Source organism: Miniopterus schreibersii, assembly GCF_964146895.1.
Source record: "Miniopterus schreibersii genome assembly, chromosome: X".
NCBI classification, from domain to species: Eukaryota; Metazoa; Chordata; class Mammalia; order Chiroptera; family Miniopteridae; genus Miniopterus; species Miniopterus schreibersii.
The window spans coordinates 74,921,296-74,941,345 of NC_138104.1; the positions used below are offsets into that span (position 1 = coordinate 74,921,296).

A 20,050-nucleotide genomic window follows, 5' to 3' on the forward strand; every position below is an offset into this window, starting at 1 on the left:
AATAATCATCCATGTTGTGGGCAAAGGCAATAAACAGTAAACCAAGGAGATGAGCACATAAGTCCATCAAAACTGAACAAACTATGATAGGAACACAGCTTCCAAGTCTCAGGTATTAGCCTTGGCCAGGTAGCTCGGTTGGTTAGAATGTTGTCCCGATACTCCAAGGCTGTGGGTTCTATTCCTGATCAGAGCACATACAAGAATCAACCAACAATGCACAAATAAGTGGAACAACAAATCAACTTTTCTCTCTCTCTCTCCCTCTCCCTTCCTCTCTCTCCAAAATCAATAAAAACATATTTTTAAAAAGTTTACAAAAATTATGTTTAGCCCGGCCAGGATGGCTCCGTGGTTGAGCATCGACGGTGAGGAAGTCACGGTTTAATTCCTGATCAGAGCACATGCCCAGGTTGTGGGCTTGATCCCCAGTAGGGGGCTTGCAGGAGGCAGCGGATCAATGACTCTCATCATTGATGTTTCTCTCTCTCTCTCTCTCCCTTCCTCTCTCTGAAATCAATAAAGATATATTTTTTTAAAAAAATTATGCTTATTAATCAGTGTTTCTGTTTTCTACCTTATGTAGAAATACCCTGGGCATCTAATGAATATCCATTAACTAACTCAATCTAACATCAAAGTTTTCAGTTACTTAAAGATCTTGGAAATTATCTTCAAGTAGACATACTACAAAACACAACTGCTGTTGAAATAAATTTATCAGAATAATGATTCATTTGAGTCAAACACAAATATATATTTTTCATAATCTTAAATATTACATTGGAGTACTAGCCACTTATTTTATCAGTAAACCGGCATAAATTTAGGAAAAAACAAACCCCAGTACTGTCGAATAAAATGTACACTTATGTTATACTTAATATTGATAATCAGAGAAAACATAATTGTTTTTATTAAACCAAAGTTACTAAACTGGTTTCATTTGCTAAAGATTTACTTTAATTACATGAATCTGGATTCTTTAAAAGTCTCTAAATTAGTTTCTGAAAGAAGAATTTTTTCAAGTCTACCACACTTAAAAGTATTAGAAGTTTAATTTCCTCATTTTCTTGGAATTTAGGAATATTTGATTTGTATAAGTGCTTATTTCTGTCCATATGCCAATCAGAACAGAGCTCCTTTAATTTAAGAGGCTTCACAAAATAATTTGTTGATGCCTTCCGGAGATAGAAAAACAACAGTGCACACTCACACATCATATTGAGTGACACACAGACACAGAGTTTAAAGCTTCAATTCTACATTGTTAGCCCTCCGGGCAAGAGCTGCAAGAGGTGCAGACTAACAAACCAGATGCCCTGTTATCTTTCACCCATCCATTCATTCACAGAACTCACTAAATGGTCAGATCATAAACCAAAACCCCAATCATTGTTGCCACAGATGGGCAATAACTTGGTTACAAACAAACCAAAATGAACATTTAACACCCAGCTGGACAGGCAGTATGGCCTGGCCTCGGCTATCTATTTTCCTGCACTTTGGCTATTGACTGCTGCTGGAATAACCCTTCTAAAACTCCACACTTATCTCATTGGACTCCTGCTCAAGAACCCACTGTGGCTCCCTCCCTCCTGTTACCATGTTAATTCAGCTGATTATGTCCTCAACTTCCATGCCAGCCAGTCATCTGTCTGAATATACACTGAGGCCATGGCGCTTATTGTAAGTCAATCATCACAAGAAAGGCCAGAGATGACCTCTGCTCTGAGTCTGTGTCATTGGATGGACTTTAGGGATCACTGGGAACGTCAGTTTCCTGAGGGCAGAAGTTTTGCCTGTTTTGTTCACTATTATATCTGACACAGTGCTTGGCACACTGTAGAGACTCAGTCAATATATGTCAGAAGAATAAATGAAATGACTCCTGAATCCTCAGCTGAGTCTGGAGGAAACTAAGGCACAGAATGGTGAGGTGACTGGCTCGGGGCCATGGGTTGAGTAATGGAGAAACCAGGATTTAACCTGGGTCCCCAGTTACTTACCAAGTGGCATATCTGTTTCTTTTCACAGCCCCTTTCCTCATGCCTTTCCTGGCACCACCCACACCCATTTCAAGGAAACACTCACTGGGCAGCTGTCAGCTTCACAGGGTGGGCCTCAGCTTCACAGAGCTACCTTCCCTGAAGTCACACCCTGCCTGCGCCAGCCCACATCGTGACTGAGCTGAGCAGAGGTAAAAAGCTGGGCATTTCCTCCCAACAGGGATGAGCTCTGACTGGCAATGCTTGCTCCAGAGCTGACCACTGGGCTGCCAAGGCTTCGTGGGGTCTGCATTGCAGTTCAACTGTCCCACACTTGGGGTAACACAGATTGGGATGAGTACCCCCATGCAGAATTGACACCATAAGGGCATTAATGGTAAAATAATTAACAGAGGCTCAGATTCAAGGTCACGACTGAGTCTTCAAGGTTGGAATGGAGCAAAAGGGCACTGATCACAATGAACACAATTCCAAAATTCAAGATCAGATCAGAAGACAATAGCTGGTAGAGTATCATACAGAGGCCCTGGTTTGAGAATTGACCAGTGGTACACTGATGGGGTAATAATTAACTAAGGCCCAGCTTTAAGCTCAGACCAGAAAGGCTCTTGAAGTAAACGCACAGATTCCAAGTCAGACAAAGGACATGGAACAGTTAGTGGAGGCCTGGAATTGAGGCAAAACTAGAGTGGCATTGATGGCGGAATGGTTAAGAGTTCCAGATCTGATGATAAACCAGAGGCACAGTGATGAGGGACAAATTGACAGAGGCCCAAATTTGACCAATAAGATTTTTATTATATGCTCATTATTTATTTCCCCTTGGGTTGTAACTCAAGAGAAGCTGTCATGAAGATTACTTTATTTATTTTTTAAAGTTTTTAAAATTGATTTTTAGACAGAGGAAAGGAGAGGGAGAGAGAGAAACGTCATCAATCAGCTGCCTCCTGCATGCTCCCTACCGGGATCAAGCCCGCAACCCGGGCATGTGCTCTGACCAGGAATTGAACCAGCAACCTTTTAGAGCACGGGATGACACCCAACCAACTGAGCTACACCTGCCAGGGCTGAAGATGATTTTAAAGCAGAATGTCACCTCAGACTTTTTCAATTAGAAAACCCCCAAAGTCATGTATAACAACATCCATAATCAGCCATCTTGAACTCAGACTCAATAAAGAACATGAAGTGTGAAGAAAAGAAAGTGTTAGAGAAAAATGAGGTTCTCCCAAATGATCTTGCCCATCCACTGACCTTGGCTGGAATAGAGAATCCTTTTGGTTTTGCATGCTGTGCAGAAGAGTTAACAGAGCAGGTCTGAACTGCTGTCCTTGGAAAGGTCTTGCTGTCCTGCTTCAAGGTTAGTGCTTGGCTGGCATTTGGAAGCTTAAGACTTCAGAACAGTTCTCACCACTCTGTTCATACAAGCACTGTGGTTTATGCTGGACATCTGCTTCCCTTCTGGGAATCTGTAAGTTGCATATGTGCCAGGAAGGGGCTGTCTAGGTGACCAGCCACCAATAGAAACCTTGAGAGCTGAGTCTCTAAGGAGCTTCCCTGGTTGGCAACACTTCGCACGTGTTGTCACAACTCAGGACTGGGGGAATTAAGTGTGTCCTGTGCAACTCCACTGGGAGAGGATCCCTGGAAGCTTGTGCCTGGTCTCCCCTGGACTTCACCCCATGGGCCTTTTTCCCTTGCTGATTGATCTCTGTATCTTTTTGCTGGAAGAAATCATCGCTGTGTATATGCTGAGACTGAGCATCCACCTAGCAAATCATTGAGTCTGGGTGGTCGTGAGGACCTCCAACACACATACATACATGATCTTGATCATGAACAGTCCAGCTCTCCGCTGTCCCCATCTCATCACCATTTACCTTAAGCTCTCTCAGATGTAAGTACAGTAAGTCCTCACTTAATGTTGTCAATAAGTTCTGCACTTTAAGCAAAATGACATATAACAAAACCAATTCTACCACAGGCTAATTGACATAAACACGAGTTAAGTTCCTACGGCATCTTGTCAACATTATAACAAAACGACATTGAACAAAACAATGTTATTCAAGAACCTGTTGTACTAGGTAGAAATGCTCTGGCTACAAGTAACCACATCGTCAATAACAGTGGCCCGAACAAACAGGAGGTTATTTTCCTCCCTCAACAGACTGCTGGTGTTAGTTCAGTAGCTCAACAGTATTGGGCCAGGTTGGAGTCTGTGACTCTGTGGACTGACCCTGAGGTCTCAAGATGGTAGTCACACTTCCCATTGATGCATCTGGACATGGCAGCCTACGGAGGTGGAGGGAAGAGAGCAGCTGGACCAAGAGCCTCTTTGACATTTCCTGGTGACTCAGGTCATTGATAAGGGATTTTGGTTATCTATTCCCCTGTTTATACCCCAAGCTTTCTCACCACACTCAGAGCTCCCCTCAAATACTGGAACATCACTTGGTAGCCTCTGAGCAGTTCTAGGCCTTGACTTTGGGCCTTGGGTGGGCATGAGAGAAGCTATAGGTGATTTGAGGTTTCTTTGTGGTAGAGAAGCCCCATCCCCTCCACTCCCAGTAAAAGCCACTAGCTCAACCTTAGAGTGCATGGTTGATCCGGCACCAGCATGAACTCCAAGTCCTCAACACCTCTGCTCTCTGCTTCTGGACAACAGTCTGATGCAGACAGGTGTGGGGCCCAGGCAGCAGCTGCCCTGGGGCTGGGGGGAGCCTGGGCCTCCCTGAGGCAGCAAAGCCTTGTGGACTCATAGGATAAAACCTTGTGGTAGAAGCCAACACTTGCCACCTCAACTCCTCCAGTGCCCCCACCCTGGCACAGGTCCCATCATGCCTGCTTCAACTACTACAGGGTCTCTTGACTGGCCCTCCTACTTCCACCTTTGCCCCTCAGTCTGTTCTCTTTACAGCACCCAGAAGGATCCTCTGCTCAAAACCGTCCAGTGACTCACCCCTCACTCATACAAAAGCCCAAGTTCTCACTATGGCCCACAAAGTCCTTCAGGATCAGGCCTGGCCAACCTCATCACCTCTCACACCAGCCTCTGCAACCACCCTTAGGGCACACTCCAGCCTCAATGCCTTTGCACTGCCTTTTCTCTGCCTGGAATGTTTTCCCCCTCACACATGATGGCTCCCTCACTTCATTCAGATCGTTGTTTAAATTTCACACTGTCAGTAATGTCTTCCCTGATTACGGCACCCAAAAGAGCCCAACCTCCCACTCCTGCAACTCTATCTCCTGTCCTTACTTTATTTTTCCTCACAATGCTCATTTTTAACTGACCTATTATATATTTCTGTTATCTATCTGCTTCCACTAGAAAGTGAGCCCCACGAGGGGAAGATTTGTCAGTTTAGGTCACAGCTGTACACCAAAAGCCTAGAAGAGTTCCTGGCACACAGTAGATACTTAGTAATGTCTGTCCAATGCATGATTGTAAAAGTGGTGCCTATGACATGGCAGACATTCAGTAAACGGTTGTTGAATGAGAGAAGAAATCAACACATGCATGAATGAATGAATAAGTGAATCCCATCCAATTTTGATCCCAGAGCTGCCCTCTCCCCTATCCCACCTCTAGCAGCCCTGGGAGCCAGCCACCAGCACAAGCACAGGAACTTTATTTACAAACACAAGGCTGGAGCATGGGCCAGGTGAGAAGGTAGACATGGCAGGGCCGAGAGGCTCCTACTTCTGCTCCCGCCTCCAGACGATGACCATGCCGCTGGCGTCACTGGAAGCCAGCAGGCTCTCATCGCAGTTGAAGCTGACATCCAGCACAGGGGCGCTGTGGCCCTGCAGCTTGTTGACTGCAGCCTTGGCTGCCCGCTCGATATCAAAGAAGTGTACGCACATATCCTCGCTGCCCGTCACTGCCCAGGTGAGAAGGAGAGGCCATCAACAGGTGTTGTAGGAGATGGGGTGACCCAAGTATGAAGTTTCTGAGGTGACTCAGGTGTTGAGGGAGTCATGTCCAAGAGTGCCTGGGGGGTGTCTAGGGGGGCCCATCCCTAGATGAGAGGTTAAATAGCTGTTTTGGTTCTGTGTCTAGAGAGCGAGGTCTCAGATCTTTGGGAGGTGTGTCGCATGCTGTCAGGTGTTTGGGCTGGTTTGGGCTCTGTGTTCAAAGTGGAAGGCTGCTGGGGTGTGAAAGGTCTCTAGGCCCAGTAAGTCAGGACACCAAGGTGCCATGATGTCTGAGCCAGATCAGCACCAGCCCTAGTGTCTGCTACTCCCTAGCCACCCAGATACCCCAACCCTATGGGACTCACCCACACAGGCCCCCTGGCGGAAGGACATGAGGGGGCAGAAGATGCTACGCACGGGGTGTGAGCTCTGCTCAATGGGGAAGCTTCTCTTCAGCTGCAGGGTCCCCTCATTGTCCACCACCCTGAGGGGAGAATGAGAGGGGGTCAGAGTGCAGCTTCAACCACAGAGAGGGACGCGTAGTACGCTAGTCTGTGTCCCTGCCTTGCACTTGAGTTCTTTTCAAGGTTCATGAAATCGTTTTGAGACAACTGCATAAACCTGTAAAGCATGGGCTGGTGTGTGGTTTAGTGACAGTTTGGACACTATCTGTTCCTATAAATGGGGAGCCTCTGCAGTGTAACTCACTAGTTACTCTTCCTAAGAGTCTCTAAGAGCTCTGGCATTCAGATGGGCACAAAGAGAAGAAAAGGCTGAGCAAACTACAGTACCCCTTTATTGTGGATACCACATGGCCATTCAAAGGAATGAATGGAAGCTACTGCAGGTGACCTATGGCACGTCCATGGGCATTGTCTGATGAGAAAAGTGAGATGTGGGAAAGGATGTAGAAGGAACCCACTTCTGTAAATCAGTGACCCTCCCTCAGAAATGTGTGGGTGTGTGCACACCAAGGACTATGGGAGAGGGAACAGAGTGTGGAACGGTACATGTGAAGTCGGTAACATACTTGACTGTGGCAGGGGGAGGCCAAGGTGGCAGGAACAAGGAAGAGAGAAGGCAGAAGATGGGGGGAAAAGGCAAAAAACTTAGGAGTATGCTTAAATTAAAAATATAAGTTTGTGTGTATAAGTTTTTTAAAAGGAGAAGAAAAATAAAATAGTAAAATGGTAAGTATCCTGTCAGGCAGTGGTCTTCAGACCTGGCTGGATGACACTTGGGGAACTTTTTGATATAACAATGCCCAGCCTACCCCAGAGCTTCTGAAATCCCTGGCCTGGAGTAGGGCCTGACCATGACTTAAAAAAAAAGAAAAAAAGAAATATATATATATAATTTTTTTTCTTTTTTTTAGAGAGAGAGTAAGGGAGAGGGATAGAGAGACAGAAACATCAATGAAAGAGAAACATCAGCTGGTTGCCTACTGCATGGACCCTACTGGGGATCGAGCCTGCAACCCAGGCATGTGCCCTGACCAGGAATCGAACTGGTGGCCTCTTGGTTCATGGGTTGATGTTCAACCGCTGAGTCACACCAGCCTGGCCTGGCTATGACCCTTCAGGTCACTCCAGCATGCGGCCCAGGCTGAGAACTGCAATTGGGTAACATGACATATGTGAGTGGGGACATATGTGAGTAAACTCCCTGCCTCAAAAAAAAACAAAAAGGAAAACAGATCACTGCTAGAAGGGGCTCTAGTCCATTTTATGCCTCAGTTTGCTCATCTATAAAATGGACATGATAACGGCACCCCCTCACAGGGTTGTTTATGAGGATTAAATGACATGATACATATTAAGTGCTCTGAATAGGACCTGGCCCCAGCAACTTCTGCCTAAGTGCTAGCTATTGCTATTACTATTACTGCTACTATTAAGGTCATCATATTATGATGAGGACGAGACAGAGGGAGAGGAGACTGCACCTCCTCGCTCAGTGAAATTAATCTGATGAAGGAGACAGGCCTCCCTTCCCAGTATGATGGAGGTAGCAGGCCCTACATCTCCAGGTGGCTAAATAAGGGAGACACACCTGTAGAGCAGCAGCTTGTTGAGGCAAGCGTTTATGAGTAGCGAGGGGTCCCGGGCCTCGCGGCTGACCCAGGAGCGGGCAGAGATGCTAGTCACCGGGCTACCCTCATGTACCACCAGACGCTTAGCTTTGGTCAGCTTCCCTGCAATAGAGAGGAGGCAAAAGTAAGGGCGAGGGCTGTGTACTAGGAGGGTGGGAGTGCGAGCACTTAGATGCAGGCCTGGGGCCTGCCTACCTGTGGCCATGTCGAAGAGGAAGGAGAAAACACTGCCTCGGTCATCGCCTGCCCAGAGCAGCCGGCCAGGGGCATCAAAGGATAGAGCGAGGACACGGCCTGTCAGCTTGCTGGAGCCACCCTTCACTTTCTTGCCCGTGGAGATGTTCATGACATGCACATTGTGCTTGGCATTCCCCACCTGTGGGTGAGACCCGCACACCATCATCCTGCTCCCAGCCAGTCCCTCCTGACCACTATGGGGCTGCTATTAATGGGACCCACTTCTCTACTGGCGTCTAATCACAGTAGGGATGTGGCAGGTAGACAAGAGGTGACTCAGGCCTGTAATCCTCCCAAGCCAGCCCCTTCTTGTAATCTGACCAGAGTAGACAGCTGCTACAGGGACTACAGGGGTCACAGACCCATAGTGTTGCCCCTCAGCCAGTGCCCCCTGTGCTCGGCAAAGCACAGGGCCATCCTAGGTCCATGATAATAACTCCTTGGCTGGTCCTTCCTGGAACCTTGATTACACTGGGGCTGCTACAAGGACTACAGGGGTCACAGACCCATAGTGACCCCTGAGAATAGGATCCCAGAGAATAGGCTCACTCAGCCTGTTCCTCCTCTACTCACCACTCAGGGCCAAGCCAGATTTTTCATTTCCTTCCCTCATTGCCCACCCTCTGACTCTCTATCCTGAGGTCAGACCACAGTGGGACTTCCACTGAGATGAGAGGAGGTCTCCATCTAGTAATCCTGCTCCCCAACCAGCAGCCCCTGCAGTTGGAAAACAGTAGGATTACTGCTGATGGGACCAAAGGGGTGGCAGACCCATGACCCTACCCCTTGAATAGTCACCCCTGGAGTCTACCACAGTGAGGCCATCCCAAACCAAGAACTGCATGTCCCCATTCTGACTTGTCTTCCTCTAAGTCTGACCACCAGGGGACTGTGGTGATGGACTAGGGGGGGACCCCCATATTGATGCCCTTGAACAGCCCTCTTGGCCCAGCATCCCTGCCCTCAGCAAGTGGGCACCCTCTGGAGCCTGACCACAGTGAGGTTGTTGTTGACTGGCTGGAAGGTGCAGCAGAGCAATTCAGCACCATCGGGGTCAGGGATCTCCCGGATACAGCGGCCGTCATCAGAGGCCCAGATGCGCATGGTAGCATCGAGTGAGGTGGACACAAGGATGTCATTGGAGAGGGACCAGGCGAAATCAGACACCCCTCGGGTGTGACCCCGCAGCACTCGGAGAACGGTGGGAGGAGCAGGAACCAGCTGGCACAGTGAGATGCTGCCGTCGAGTGAGCAGCAGGCTAGGCGGTGCCGGTCGTCATTGGCGAAGCGCACCCTTGGGACTGCAATGCCAAGAAGCCACTTGTGGGAGTCAGCACACTCACCAGGTGCTTTTGTTTATATAAGGTTCTGATTTGTGAGCCGAGGGTGAGAACCCACCATACCAGGCACAGTGGCCTCAGCAAAGGGCTTTCCTTGACTGAGAAAAGGAGCTGGACCCCCAGAAAGCCCTTTGCCAAAAGCTCTCTGCATCTTAGCAGGTGCTTTATGGATTGCAAAAGACTTCTGCAATGTGAAAAGGCCTCGTCTCAGCAAGCACTTTACAATTACCAAAGTCTTAGCAATTTGCAAGACTCACTCTGTCCTTTGCAAGGGGATTTCTCTGCAACAAAAGCTTTGAACTTGTTCAAGCTACTCATGACCTCAGCAGCCTTCTGCAAAAGGCTCTTTTAAGCTGCTGAGCCCCTTTAGAGTAGACAAAATACCCGAGATCTTGCAGACCACTTTGCAGAGGGCTTTTAAGTATGTGAAAGGTTTTACATATGGCAATTCCTCCTTCGGAGGTGGGCCAGAGACTGCGTTCCAGAACAGGATACACTGGGTGGTTGTCACAGTTTGGGCAAATTCCTGGTGATAGGACCTGCCATCTACTGGCTCACCTGCCTCGTCCACGTGCTGGTCAAAAACATGGTACATGCCCGCAAAGGCGTAGTTCTCACTGAGCGATGTGTCCCCAGCCATGGCTCGACTTGCTTCTGCTGCTGACGTGGGCACCACACTGCCGGGGGGCCTGGGCCCCAACAGGAGTAGGAGGTGAGAGGAGGTAGGTTCTAGCATTCAGCCTGCCATTGCCCAGTGGCTCCTCTCCTTCTCACAAACTCCCAGCCCTGAGCTGCCCCTGGCGCATACCTGTCCTCATAGACAGCACGATTCATCTGTGCTTGCAGCTGATAGGAGCCTCGGCTGACAGAACGGCGGTGTCCACGGGCCCCCAGGGCCCGAGGATCATCCTCAAAGTCCTGCAAACAGAGAGGGTCAGGGTGCGTGCATCTTAAAAGCACCTCTCAAGAACCTATGAGGTCCAGCCCACCCGGCGTGGCTCAGCGGTTGAGCATCGACCTATGATCCAGGAGATGGCAGTTCGATTCCCGGTCAGGGCACATGCCCAGACTGTGGGCTTGATCACCAATGGGGGCCGTGCAAGAGGCAGCTGATCAATGACTTTTTCTCATCATTGATGTTTCTGTCTCTCTCTCCCTCTTCCTTCCTCTCTGAAATCAATAAAAATACATTTAAAAAAAAAAAAAAAAAAAAAAAAAGAACCTATGAGGTCTGGAGCCTTCAAAATATACCCAAAACTAGATCGCTTCTCACCCCATCCACTGCCACCACCATCACTTGTACTGTGGTGGCCTCTGCACTAGTTACCCTGCTCCTGCCCTTGCCAGGCTCAGTAGATGCTCAATAAACATTCTCTGAACAGAGAATGAACACCTTCCAGAAAACCACTCAGTTTAAGTCTGTTCAATTTTCACCTCCTCAGAGAGGCCTTCCCTCATCCTCATCAAAAATAGCTTCCCTTGTCCAGCTGGTGTGGCTCAGGGGTTGAGTGTCGACCCATGAACCTGGAGGTCACAGTTCAATTCCCGGTTGGGGCATGTGCCCAAGTTGCGGATTCAGTTTCCAGTAGGGCATGTGCAGAAGGCAGCCAGTCAATGACTTTCTCTCATCATTGATGTTTCTCTTTCTCTCCCTCTCCCTTCCTCTCTCTGAAATAAATTTAAAAATATTTAAAAAATAAAAAGAAAGAAAAAAACATAAAAATATAGCTTCCCTTGCCCAGTCAGTGTGGCTCAGGGCTTAGAGCATTGGCCTGGGCGCAGAAGGGTCGTGGGTTTGATTCCTAGTCAAGGGCATGAACCTGGGTTGCTGATTCTATCTTGGGGTGCATGTGGGAAGCAACCAATCCATGTCTCTCTCTCACATGGATGTTTCTCTCTCCCTCCCCACCCTCCCTTTCACTCTCTCTAAAAATCAATGGAAAAAAATATCCTCCGGTGAGGATTAACAACAAAAAATTGCTTCCTTTTGTTCCCCACACCAGTCCTGTTTTATCCCCCAAGTCTGCTTTATTTTTGCATCTTAGCATGCCTCACTATAAGCCATGGTAATTATTGACTTTTTTATCTGATTTGCTATGTTTATTGACCTATTTATCTTGTTTATTGCCTACTTATCAACCCATTTATCTTGTTTATTGTCTGTTTATTGACTTATCTCATATATTATCTCTTTTTGCCCTCTACTTATCCTAAGAGCCAAGAACAGTGCCTTGCACATAGCAGGGGCTTGACAGGTCTGTTGAATGAATATTCAAGGAGGCAGGTAGTATGCATGGCAGGCGGCGTGGAGGGAGCTCACCTCCATGCGGTCAAGGGTAGTGCGGCTGCTGCGAACGATGCTGTTGCTATAGGCACGAGCACTGCCTGGCTCAGAGAGGGGCCCGTAGCGCTGGCCCAATAGCTGCCCACGTAGCCTCAGGTACTGCCGACGCAGTGCTGGGGGGTGCCCAGCCTTGGCATTCTCCCGCAGTAGCTGGCTGCGCCTTCGGATATACTGTGTCCGAAACTGTGGAAACGTTGGTGTGCGGTATGCGTTGTACCTGCGATGGCAGGAGGCAGGCAAGCAGCAGGCACAAGACAGAGGGAATCAATCAGCTCCGAGGATAGGGAAGGAGAATGAGATGTGTGGCAGGGAGGGGTAAGGATGGTAAGTGATCAGCAGTGGTGATGGGGGTTCCTCTGGTAGTGTGACAAGGGTGAGTTTACAGTAATAATGGTCATGGAGAAGAGGTTACTGTAGGGACAATGGAGGCAGTCTGCAGCTTTGCTGAAGTCGGTATGGGGTGACTGAGTCAGTGCAGCCAATAATAGGGGTCAGTCTGACATGGTGATGGGGGTTACTGTGGGGCAACTGCGGGGTTCAATATGTGATGGCGATGGGATCAGACGGGAAATGATGGTGGTAAGAGAGGTCTGGAGGGCAATGGCGGGAAAAAGGATGTCACCAGCCTGAAGTCATCACTTCCCCGCCCCCGCCAAAGGTTTTCTTTGCGCATGCCCACATCGTACTGCATTTTCCCAGCGTGCTCTTTATGACCCTCTCTGGCCAGCCCTTCTCACTGAGGGCCAGCTCCAACACCCTGATACTGCGCATGTTCACCTCCCGCAGGCCCACGCAGCCGCATAAAGCAAGGTCTCCGCCCAGCCTCACTTATTATCAATGCGCATGCACCACAGTAACTTCCGCTCCCACGGGATCTGACCCCACGTCTCACCTCGCGTCTACTGCTAAGACCTGCTGCCACACCGCGGCCATTACCCAGCCTCCTCTTCTGCCGTGTCCGCCCGCGGGCGCCTGCAGGACAAGGGCCTGGAATGTCAGCGTCTCAAGTAAAGGGGTCTAATTCCGCCCCTTCTGCCAGGCGATCCTTGCCATAGACACTGAGTCCCTCCAAGCCAAGATATCGTGAAGTCACACCCGGCTATTAGCATGGTCAACACCCCAGCCCTGCCCTGCCAGCTCCCGGAAGACTCAAAGCGGCGATTCAGACCTCACTCTGCCCCTCCCCGGTTGCCATAGCAACGCCCCTCCCCCAGCCTAGCAATCCTTCTTGGCCTTCCCCACCCATCTTGCTCCCACCGCCCGCCACCTTCTCTTTTCGGGTCCAATAACAGGGCCCGGGATCAGGGACCACCTCCGGGGCTGCCTCCGGCTCTTGAGGCCCCCGGGGCAGCCCTGAGACCAGTGTCGCCCTTTCCTTCTGTCTCTTCTCCCTCTCTCAGGCTCCAGGCAAGATGGCCGCCTGCTGTCAGGAAGAGCTGCCAAGCGTAGAACAAATGGATTGGAATCTTCCCGAGTGTGGGAGAACCACGCAGGCGCACTAAGGAACAGTGGCTTCCGGCACAAGGGCGGGGGCTCCGCCCCTTAAATTCAATCCACCCCCAACCCCTACTGGCACTTTTTGTATACACAATAATGTCCCGTTGTCACAGGGATAGGGGCAAGTATGCGAATCACTCGCTGAAAATCAGAGATGCGACTTTCAAAAACAGAAACGATTTTCTTTTAAAGGAGCGGTGTATAAGGGACTTTTGAGCTGCGCAATCTTGAGCAAGCAAGATTTGAAGCATAGAATAAAAAAAAAATCACAATGCAGAGGCCCTACAAAGTTCTCCAGTTCTTAGAGTAACTGCTGGGCCTCCGGACTCCTCCCACTCCGCCCCACTCCGGATGAAAAGAGTGGAGGGAGGGAGGGTGTGTGTCTGTGTGTGTGGCGTTGGGCTTGGCGCTCCTAGGAAACTTGGTCTGGCGTGAGTTATAAATAATTAGGCACAGCAATCCCAGGAGCCTATCCGGATCATCCTTATTTCAACTTCGACAGGAAGCTGCATCTCTATTCATCTTAACATGGTCAGGATACATAATTTACAAGGTTGAGATACAAGGTTTAGTAGCTTCCTATTGGATCTTAACATCAACTGATACAATTCTCAAAATTGTTATTTTTTTACAGGATTTTTTTAATCACAAATACTATAATCTGAAAAATGTTCTAAAGCTATCTGAAATGAGGAGACACATCCAAAAGCATATTGCCCTTTTTGTGTGTCCTAACAAAAATAGACTACACTGTATTCTATTGATTTGTCACCTCCCTTGCCATGTAACTAAGTTATGGGTGTCTTTCCAGGATATTAAATACCCTTCTATTTCATAATTGCTGAAGAATAAACCATTTCACTGCACAAATGTGTAACCGTTAACATTTACCAGACAATGTGCTGGATACTGTTCAAGGTGATTTATATTTATTAATCTATTTAATCCTAATAACTGAATGTCGTGGGTCCTATTATTACCCCTATTATACAGATGACAAATCTGAAGCCCAGGGAGTTCAAGGGTGAAGTTTTTATTGAACTCATCCCCTACCCCTATTTGTGACCAGCATTGGGGTCTATTTTGCCATAAAGGATGCTGTGATCAATGCCTTTTCCATTCACCTTGACCCTCTCTGGACAGAGCCCTGCCCCTTCATCCCACTACTCACCTTCTTTAGAAAATATGTTAAAATTTCAAAAATTATTTTAAATGTTTTTATTGATTTTAGAGAGAGAAGAAGGGAGACGGGGGAGAGAGAGAGAAAGAGAGAGAGAGAGAGAGAGAAAGAGAGAGAGAGACTGATGTGAGAGAGAAACATCGATAGGTTGCCTTCCATAAGCACAATGACCAGGGATCAAACCTGAAACCTGGGTATGTGCTCTGACCGGTAATCAAATTGGCGACCTTTTGGAGCATAGGATGATGCTCAACCAACTGAACCACGCAGGTCAGGGTTCAAAAATTATTTTTAAAACCTCATTTTTATAAGGCTATAAGATACTAGATAAAACAACCTAATTACAGGGTTTTAGCTAGTTGTAAATTAACTAATGCATAAAAAGCGTTCATAATACTTGCTGCATGAACATTTGCTATTGTTCTGAGAGGTAGTACAGTACTTTTCACAAGGCAGTATAACTTGGCCACTGGCACAGGCTCTGCCAACTAGGAGCTATGTGAATTTGGGCAAGTCACTTAACCCTTTTGTGAGTCAGTCTCCTCATCTGAAAACACTGCCTCATAGGGTTATTGGTAGGACTAAATAAGTTAATACATGTAAAGCTTAGAGTAGCATCTGGAACAGAGAAAATACCCACTAAATGTTGACTACTGTTAGTTGTTTTAAAAACTTTTCCCAATAAGAGATCCGTCTGCCAGAGGTAGATCTGGTGCAGAAATAATATGAATTAGAATGACCACAGCTGCCTCTTGCATCTGTTATGTGCTCTGCATTTTTTCAATTTTTGTTCTTAAGCATTTACACACTCCCATTGGATTAAAAATAGGTTTTGAACAACAAGCTGATGATAGAAGTCACTTTCAGTTTTTTGGGAGCTTGGAGAGAAAGGGACAGAGTTTATCAGCATGAATGGCAGGTCAGTGGGTGAGGAAAGGAGGTTCTCAGGCCTGGAGTTATCAAGCCATGAAAATCAATTCCTGGAGGTTGTGAGTGACCTTGGTTATAATCATGACCTCTAGAAAATAAGCTTAAGCCCATAGAGGACCACAAGTCCTATTCACTCTAATAGGATCAGACTGTTTCACTGTCAGAGTGACAGTTGAGGGTTGTAGCCAAATGAAAAAACTAAAACAGATTTGGACAGAAAAGACAGGTAAGCCAGACCTGTTTGAAGATCACACCACATCACAATAGTGGCTCAAATGGTGGCAGAAAGAGGCAGGGCCCATGTCTGTTCTGTACTTCTTCCTACATGTACCTCCTGCTTATTTGGCCCCCTGAATTTAGAAATGCAAAGGCGATCAGTGGACCACACTGGTTGTGTCCACTTTTCATTACTAACAGAGGCTAAAATGAAACCTCAAGTTGGGCTCAATCCTTAGAAACAAATAGGAGCATGATTTGAGGGAGAGCCTGGGTAGTTTGGGGGTGACAAGAATCAAAGCCAGAGAGAGAAATGGAGGAAGACATGGAGCTGAGGTATAATTGGAGTGCAGACTCTGAGTCCATATTCACTTAGCTCATCCCTGAAGTTTCTTCCTAAATGGGACAAGTGGGGTTTGGGACATAAGGTCATAACTTAAAAATTTACCATTTCCTGATGGGGAAACATTTGCCTTTGAAGCCAAAGTTCTTACAATTCCCAAAGTCTGAATGGTGATAACTCTCCATGGCATGAGTCAGAAACAAGATTCCCGCAGTTAGGAAAAGCCTCACAGACCACTTGAACATCCCCAGCAAGCTGAAACAGGGAGCTAGCCTTCCAATACATATCAATCAAGCCCCTACTAGGTGCCAGGCACTGGGGAAACAACAGTAACTTATGGTCTCCACTTTCATGGAGCTGCCATTTTATCTGGAAAGATAAACAATAAAGAAGATCATTTAGAAATTGGTACTATCATTAAAATAGTTCTCTTAGTGTTGCTGAGCTGTGGGGGAATGGGGAGGGATGAGAAATAAATTTAAGCTGGAACCTGAATAAAAAGAAGCCAGAGACACAAAGCTCCGGATGCTGAATGTGTGGATAAGGCCAGTGATGCTCATCAGTGACTAATTCCAAGAGGGGGAGAAATCACTTTGCAGGGCTAGAACTGGGGCCACTCTGGTCTTAAGATCGCAATTCCTTTTACTTAGTGAGGGATCCAGGGCCAGACTGTGGGCCTGGGAAAGACTGGAGCCTGGGTTTGGTACCTCAGCCCCAGGCAATACAGCTAAACTGGCACAGCCCTTGGTTCTCTCTGTCTCTCCCTCTTGTTAATACACTGAACTGCATTTCATTGCTTTTTTTCTTTTAAAATATATTTTTATTGATTTCAGAGAGAGAGGAAGGGAGAGTGAGAGAGAGATAGAAACATCAATGAGAGAGTCATTGATTAGTTGCCTCCTGCATGCCCCCTGCTGGGGATCGAGACCGAAACCCGGGCATGTGCCCTGACCGGGAATCGAACCGCTATCTCTTGGATCCTAGGTCAATGCTCAGTCGCTGAGCTGTCTCTCTTTCAACCTCCTGCACTGGTAGATCCACCCTGAAATTCACAATGGCCCCTAGCTGCTATGAGGAGAAACTGATCTCTTAGGTCTCCTCTCCAAATTCATCCCTTGTTGCTCTTCCTCAATCAGGGTATGATCCACCCACACTGACTTAATTGCACAGCCTTTGAAAACTGCACAAACTGTTCCTGGGATCTGGAATGCTCTCTTCTGTATACTCATGCAGCAAACATGTGAACTCATCCCACAGTAATATTACTAATACAAAGCATGCCGTGCCAGGTACTGTTCTAATTGCTTTACAGACATAGAAAACCTTCTTTAATCCTCACAACCCTATGAAGTTGGTACAATTATTATCCCATATCACAGATTGGGAAATGGAGGCAAAGAGTTAACTGCCCAAGACCACACAGTAAGCAATGTAGTAGAACTTGCACCCAGGTCGCCTGGCTCCAGAATCCTTGTTCTTAATCACTACACTATGTAACACCAAATGCTGAATTACTCTGAGTTCCTCCAGTGCAGATTCATAACAAGTACTTTCTCTCCCTCATCCTCCTCACTTGATCTGTCAGCAAATCCTGTCAGTTCCACCTTCAGAATTTATCAAGAAAAAAAAAAAAAAAGAATTTATCAAGAATCCGATCTTTAGCCCTGGCCAGGTAGCTCAGTTGGTTAGAGCGTCATCCTGATACATCAAGGTTGCGGGTTTTGATCCCCAGTAAGAGGACGTACGAGAATCAACCAATGAATGCATAAACAAGTGGAACAACAAATTGATGTTTCTCTTTCTCTCCCTCTCAAATTTAGAAATTAAAAAAAGAGAAAAAAATGCTCTATACTCTGTAGTAATGTGATTTGAGCTTTAGAGAAAAAAAATAATCTGACCTCTCCTCTCTATGTCCACTGCCTCTATCGCCTGGACTATTGCAGTGGCCTTCTCACTGCTTTCACCCTGGCCCCCTCATCTGTCCTCAAAACAGCCAGAGGTTCCTGTTACAACCCAAATCAGCCCAAAGCCCTCCTCTGCTCAGGCCCCTATTGTGACTCCAGCTCTCTCAGAGAACAAGCCAAAGTCCTTCCTGTGGCCTGAGAGGCCCCACAGAACCAGGCTTCTGTCACCTCTCTGACCTCACCTCCTGCCATCTTCCTTCTGGCTCTCTCTGCTCCCTCTGCATTGACCTTGTTTCTCACACAGACCAAGCAAGCTCCAACCTCAGGGTCTTTGTACTTGCATGCTTTTCCTTCTGCCTGTAATCCTACTTTCCCAGAGGCAAGGCTGGCAGACTTGGCCAGTAAAGAGAGGAGCCCTTGTTCAATTCAGGTGTTTGCTACTTACATAGATAACAAAAGCAAGAATAGCTACAGATGCCAGCTCGTGTTCCTTGTGTGGGTAACATTGAAACAAAAGGGGCCGGATGACTGCAGCACAAGTGGTAGGACACGCTGCTGCAGAGGAACTAGTTTCCGTTGATAAACATTTTGGTTTACGAATGCCGTAAACCCAGAAGTAAATGCTTCGGTTTTTGAACTTGCCTCGAAAGTCGAACATGCCATGCGGCTTCCGCTGAGTGCAAGATCCTGAGGCCTAGCTGTCCACTGTTGAGTCCTGAGCACCCGCACAACACGGAGGTGATATTTGGGCTTATTTGGTGACTGTGTGCAATCAATCTGTGCTCATGTCATCTCAGGAGCACTCTTGTAACCAATTTGTTTTTGCAACTATGTGTGCAATCATTCTGTGTTCATGTCATCTCAGGAGCCCTCTGTCAATCACCCCTTGCTGTGAGAAATGGATAAAAGCTGCAAAGCCAAGAGAGTCATTAACAGAACAACACTAGAGGTCAAGAAGGAAATTATTTCCAAACATGAAAGTGTCCGTGTATGTGATCTGGCAATGCAGTTTGGTATGGCCAAACCTACAGTTTGTACCATCTTAAAAAATAAAGAAGCCGTTAAAGGAGCCCATGTTGCAAGAGGTGTTAAAACACAAGACAAAGAACACAGACAACTGAAGAAGTGGAAAAATTGCTTTTCAGGTAAATGAAAAACAGTTGGCCGGTGACAGCATTTCTGAGAGCATGATTTATGAAAAAGCTTTACATTTGCATGCTGACCTCATCAAAAACACCCCTGGAACAAATGCTGAGTGTGATATTTTCAAGGCAAGTAGAGGGTGGTTTGAGAAGTTTAAGAGAAGTGGCATACACAATACAGTGAGACACAGTGAAGTTGCCAGTGCCAACAAAGAAGACACTCACCAATTTGTTTTGGAATTTAAAGATTATGTAGAGGCAGAAGGTTTCCTTCCCCAACAAGTTTTCAACTGTGGTGAGACAGGCCTCTTGGAAGAAAATGCCAAAGAGGACCTACGTAACAGAGGAGGAGAAATAATTGCTAGGACACAAACCCATGAAAGACAGGCTAACCCTTTTATTTTGTGAGAATGCAAGTGGGGATTTTAAGTTGAAACCTTTGCTAGGCTACCATTCTGAGAACCCCAGGATACTTAAGAAAAACAGTGTCATAAAAAGCAAACTGCATGTGATGTAGAGGGCAAACAGCAAAGCTTGGGTAAACAGGCAATTTTTTATTGAGTTCATGAAGTGTTCAGGCCAAGCGTAAAAAAATACCTCCAAGACAGAAATCTTCCTTTGAAGCACCAGCTTGTTATGGGTAATGCTCCAGCTCACCCTCCAGGCTTGGAGGAAGAGTTGATGGAAGAGTTCAGTTTTATCAATGTAAAGTTTTTGACCCCCAACATGACTCCACTCATCCAGCCCATGGACCAGCAGGTCATATCTAATTTTAAGAAGCTTTACACCAAAGCACTGTCCCAAAGGTGCTTTGAGGTGACCTTGGACACAGAGCTAACCCTCAGAGAGTTCTGGAAGAATCATTTCAATATCCTACATTGCTTACATCTCATAG

The 20,050-nt window shown here is 47.0% G+C and overlaps 1 protein-coding gene across 4 annotated transcripts; it reads right to left on the reverse strand.

The window, feature by feature from the left end:
• Window positions 1-5,627: 5,627 nt before the first annotated feature.
• Window positions 5,628-13,421, reverse strand: WDR13 (WD repeat domain 13). Of its 4 annotated transcripts, none has more exons than XM_081125995.1 (10): window positions 13,211-13,421; window positions 12,836-12,915; window positions 11,920-12,160; window positions 10,408-10,517; window positions 10,158-10,288; window positions 9,253-9,560; window positions 8,218-8,398; window positions 7,983-8,124; window positions 6,296-6,414; window positions 5,628-5,896 (listed from the first exon to the last, which is right to left on the reverse strand). In XM_081125995.1, exons 2-10 carry the CDS (start codon window positions 12,874-12,876, stop codon window positions 5,712-5,714), a joined length of 1,458 nt encoding a protein of 485 aa, XP_080982121.1. In that variant the 5' UTR covers window positions 12,877-12,915; window positions 13,211-13,421; the 3' UTR covers window positions 5,628-5,711. The 4 variants fall into 4 exon arrangements, with proteins under 4 accessions (XP_080982121.1, XP_080982122.1, XP_080982123.1 ...); XM_081125996.1 differs by having other exon boundaries at window positions 13,256-13,395; XM_081125997.1 differs by having other exon boundaries at window positions 11,920-12,126; window positions 13,211-13,377.
• Between the last annotated feature and the right edge of the window lie 6,629 nt (window positions 13,422-20,050).

Bases quoted from the DNA above. Each gene is read 5' to 3' on its own strand.
- WDR13 (XM_081125995.1), bottom strand. From the start codon at position 12,876: ATGGCCGCGGTGTGGCAGCAGGTCTTAGCAGTAGACGCGAG. The intron at 9,561-10,157 runs GTGAGCCAGTAG...TTGGCATTGCAG, and splicing joins CCAGCACGTGGACGAGGCAG to TCCCAAGGGTGCGCTTCGCC. The intron at 8,399-9,252 runs GTCAGGCTCCAG...TCTCACCCACAG, and splicing joins TCAACAACAACCTCACTGTG to GTGGGGAATGCCAAGCACAA.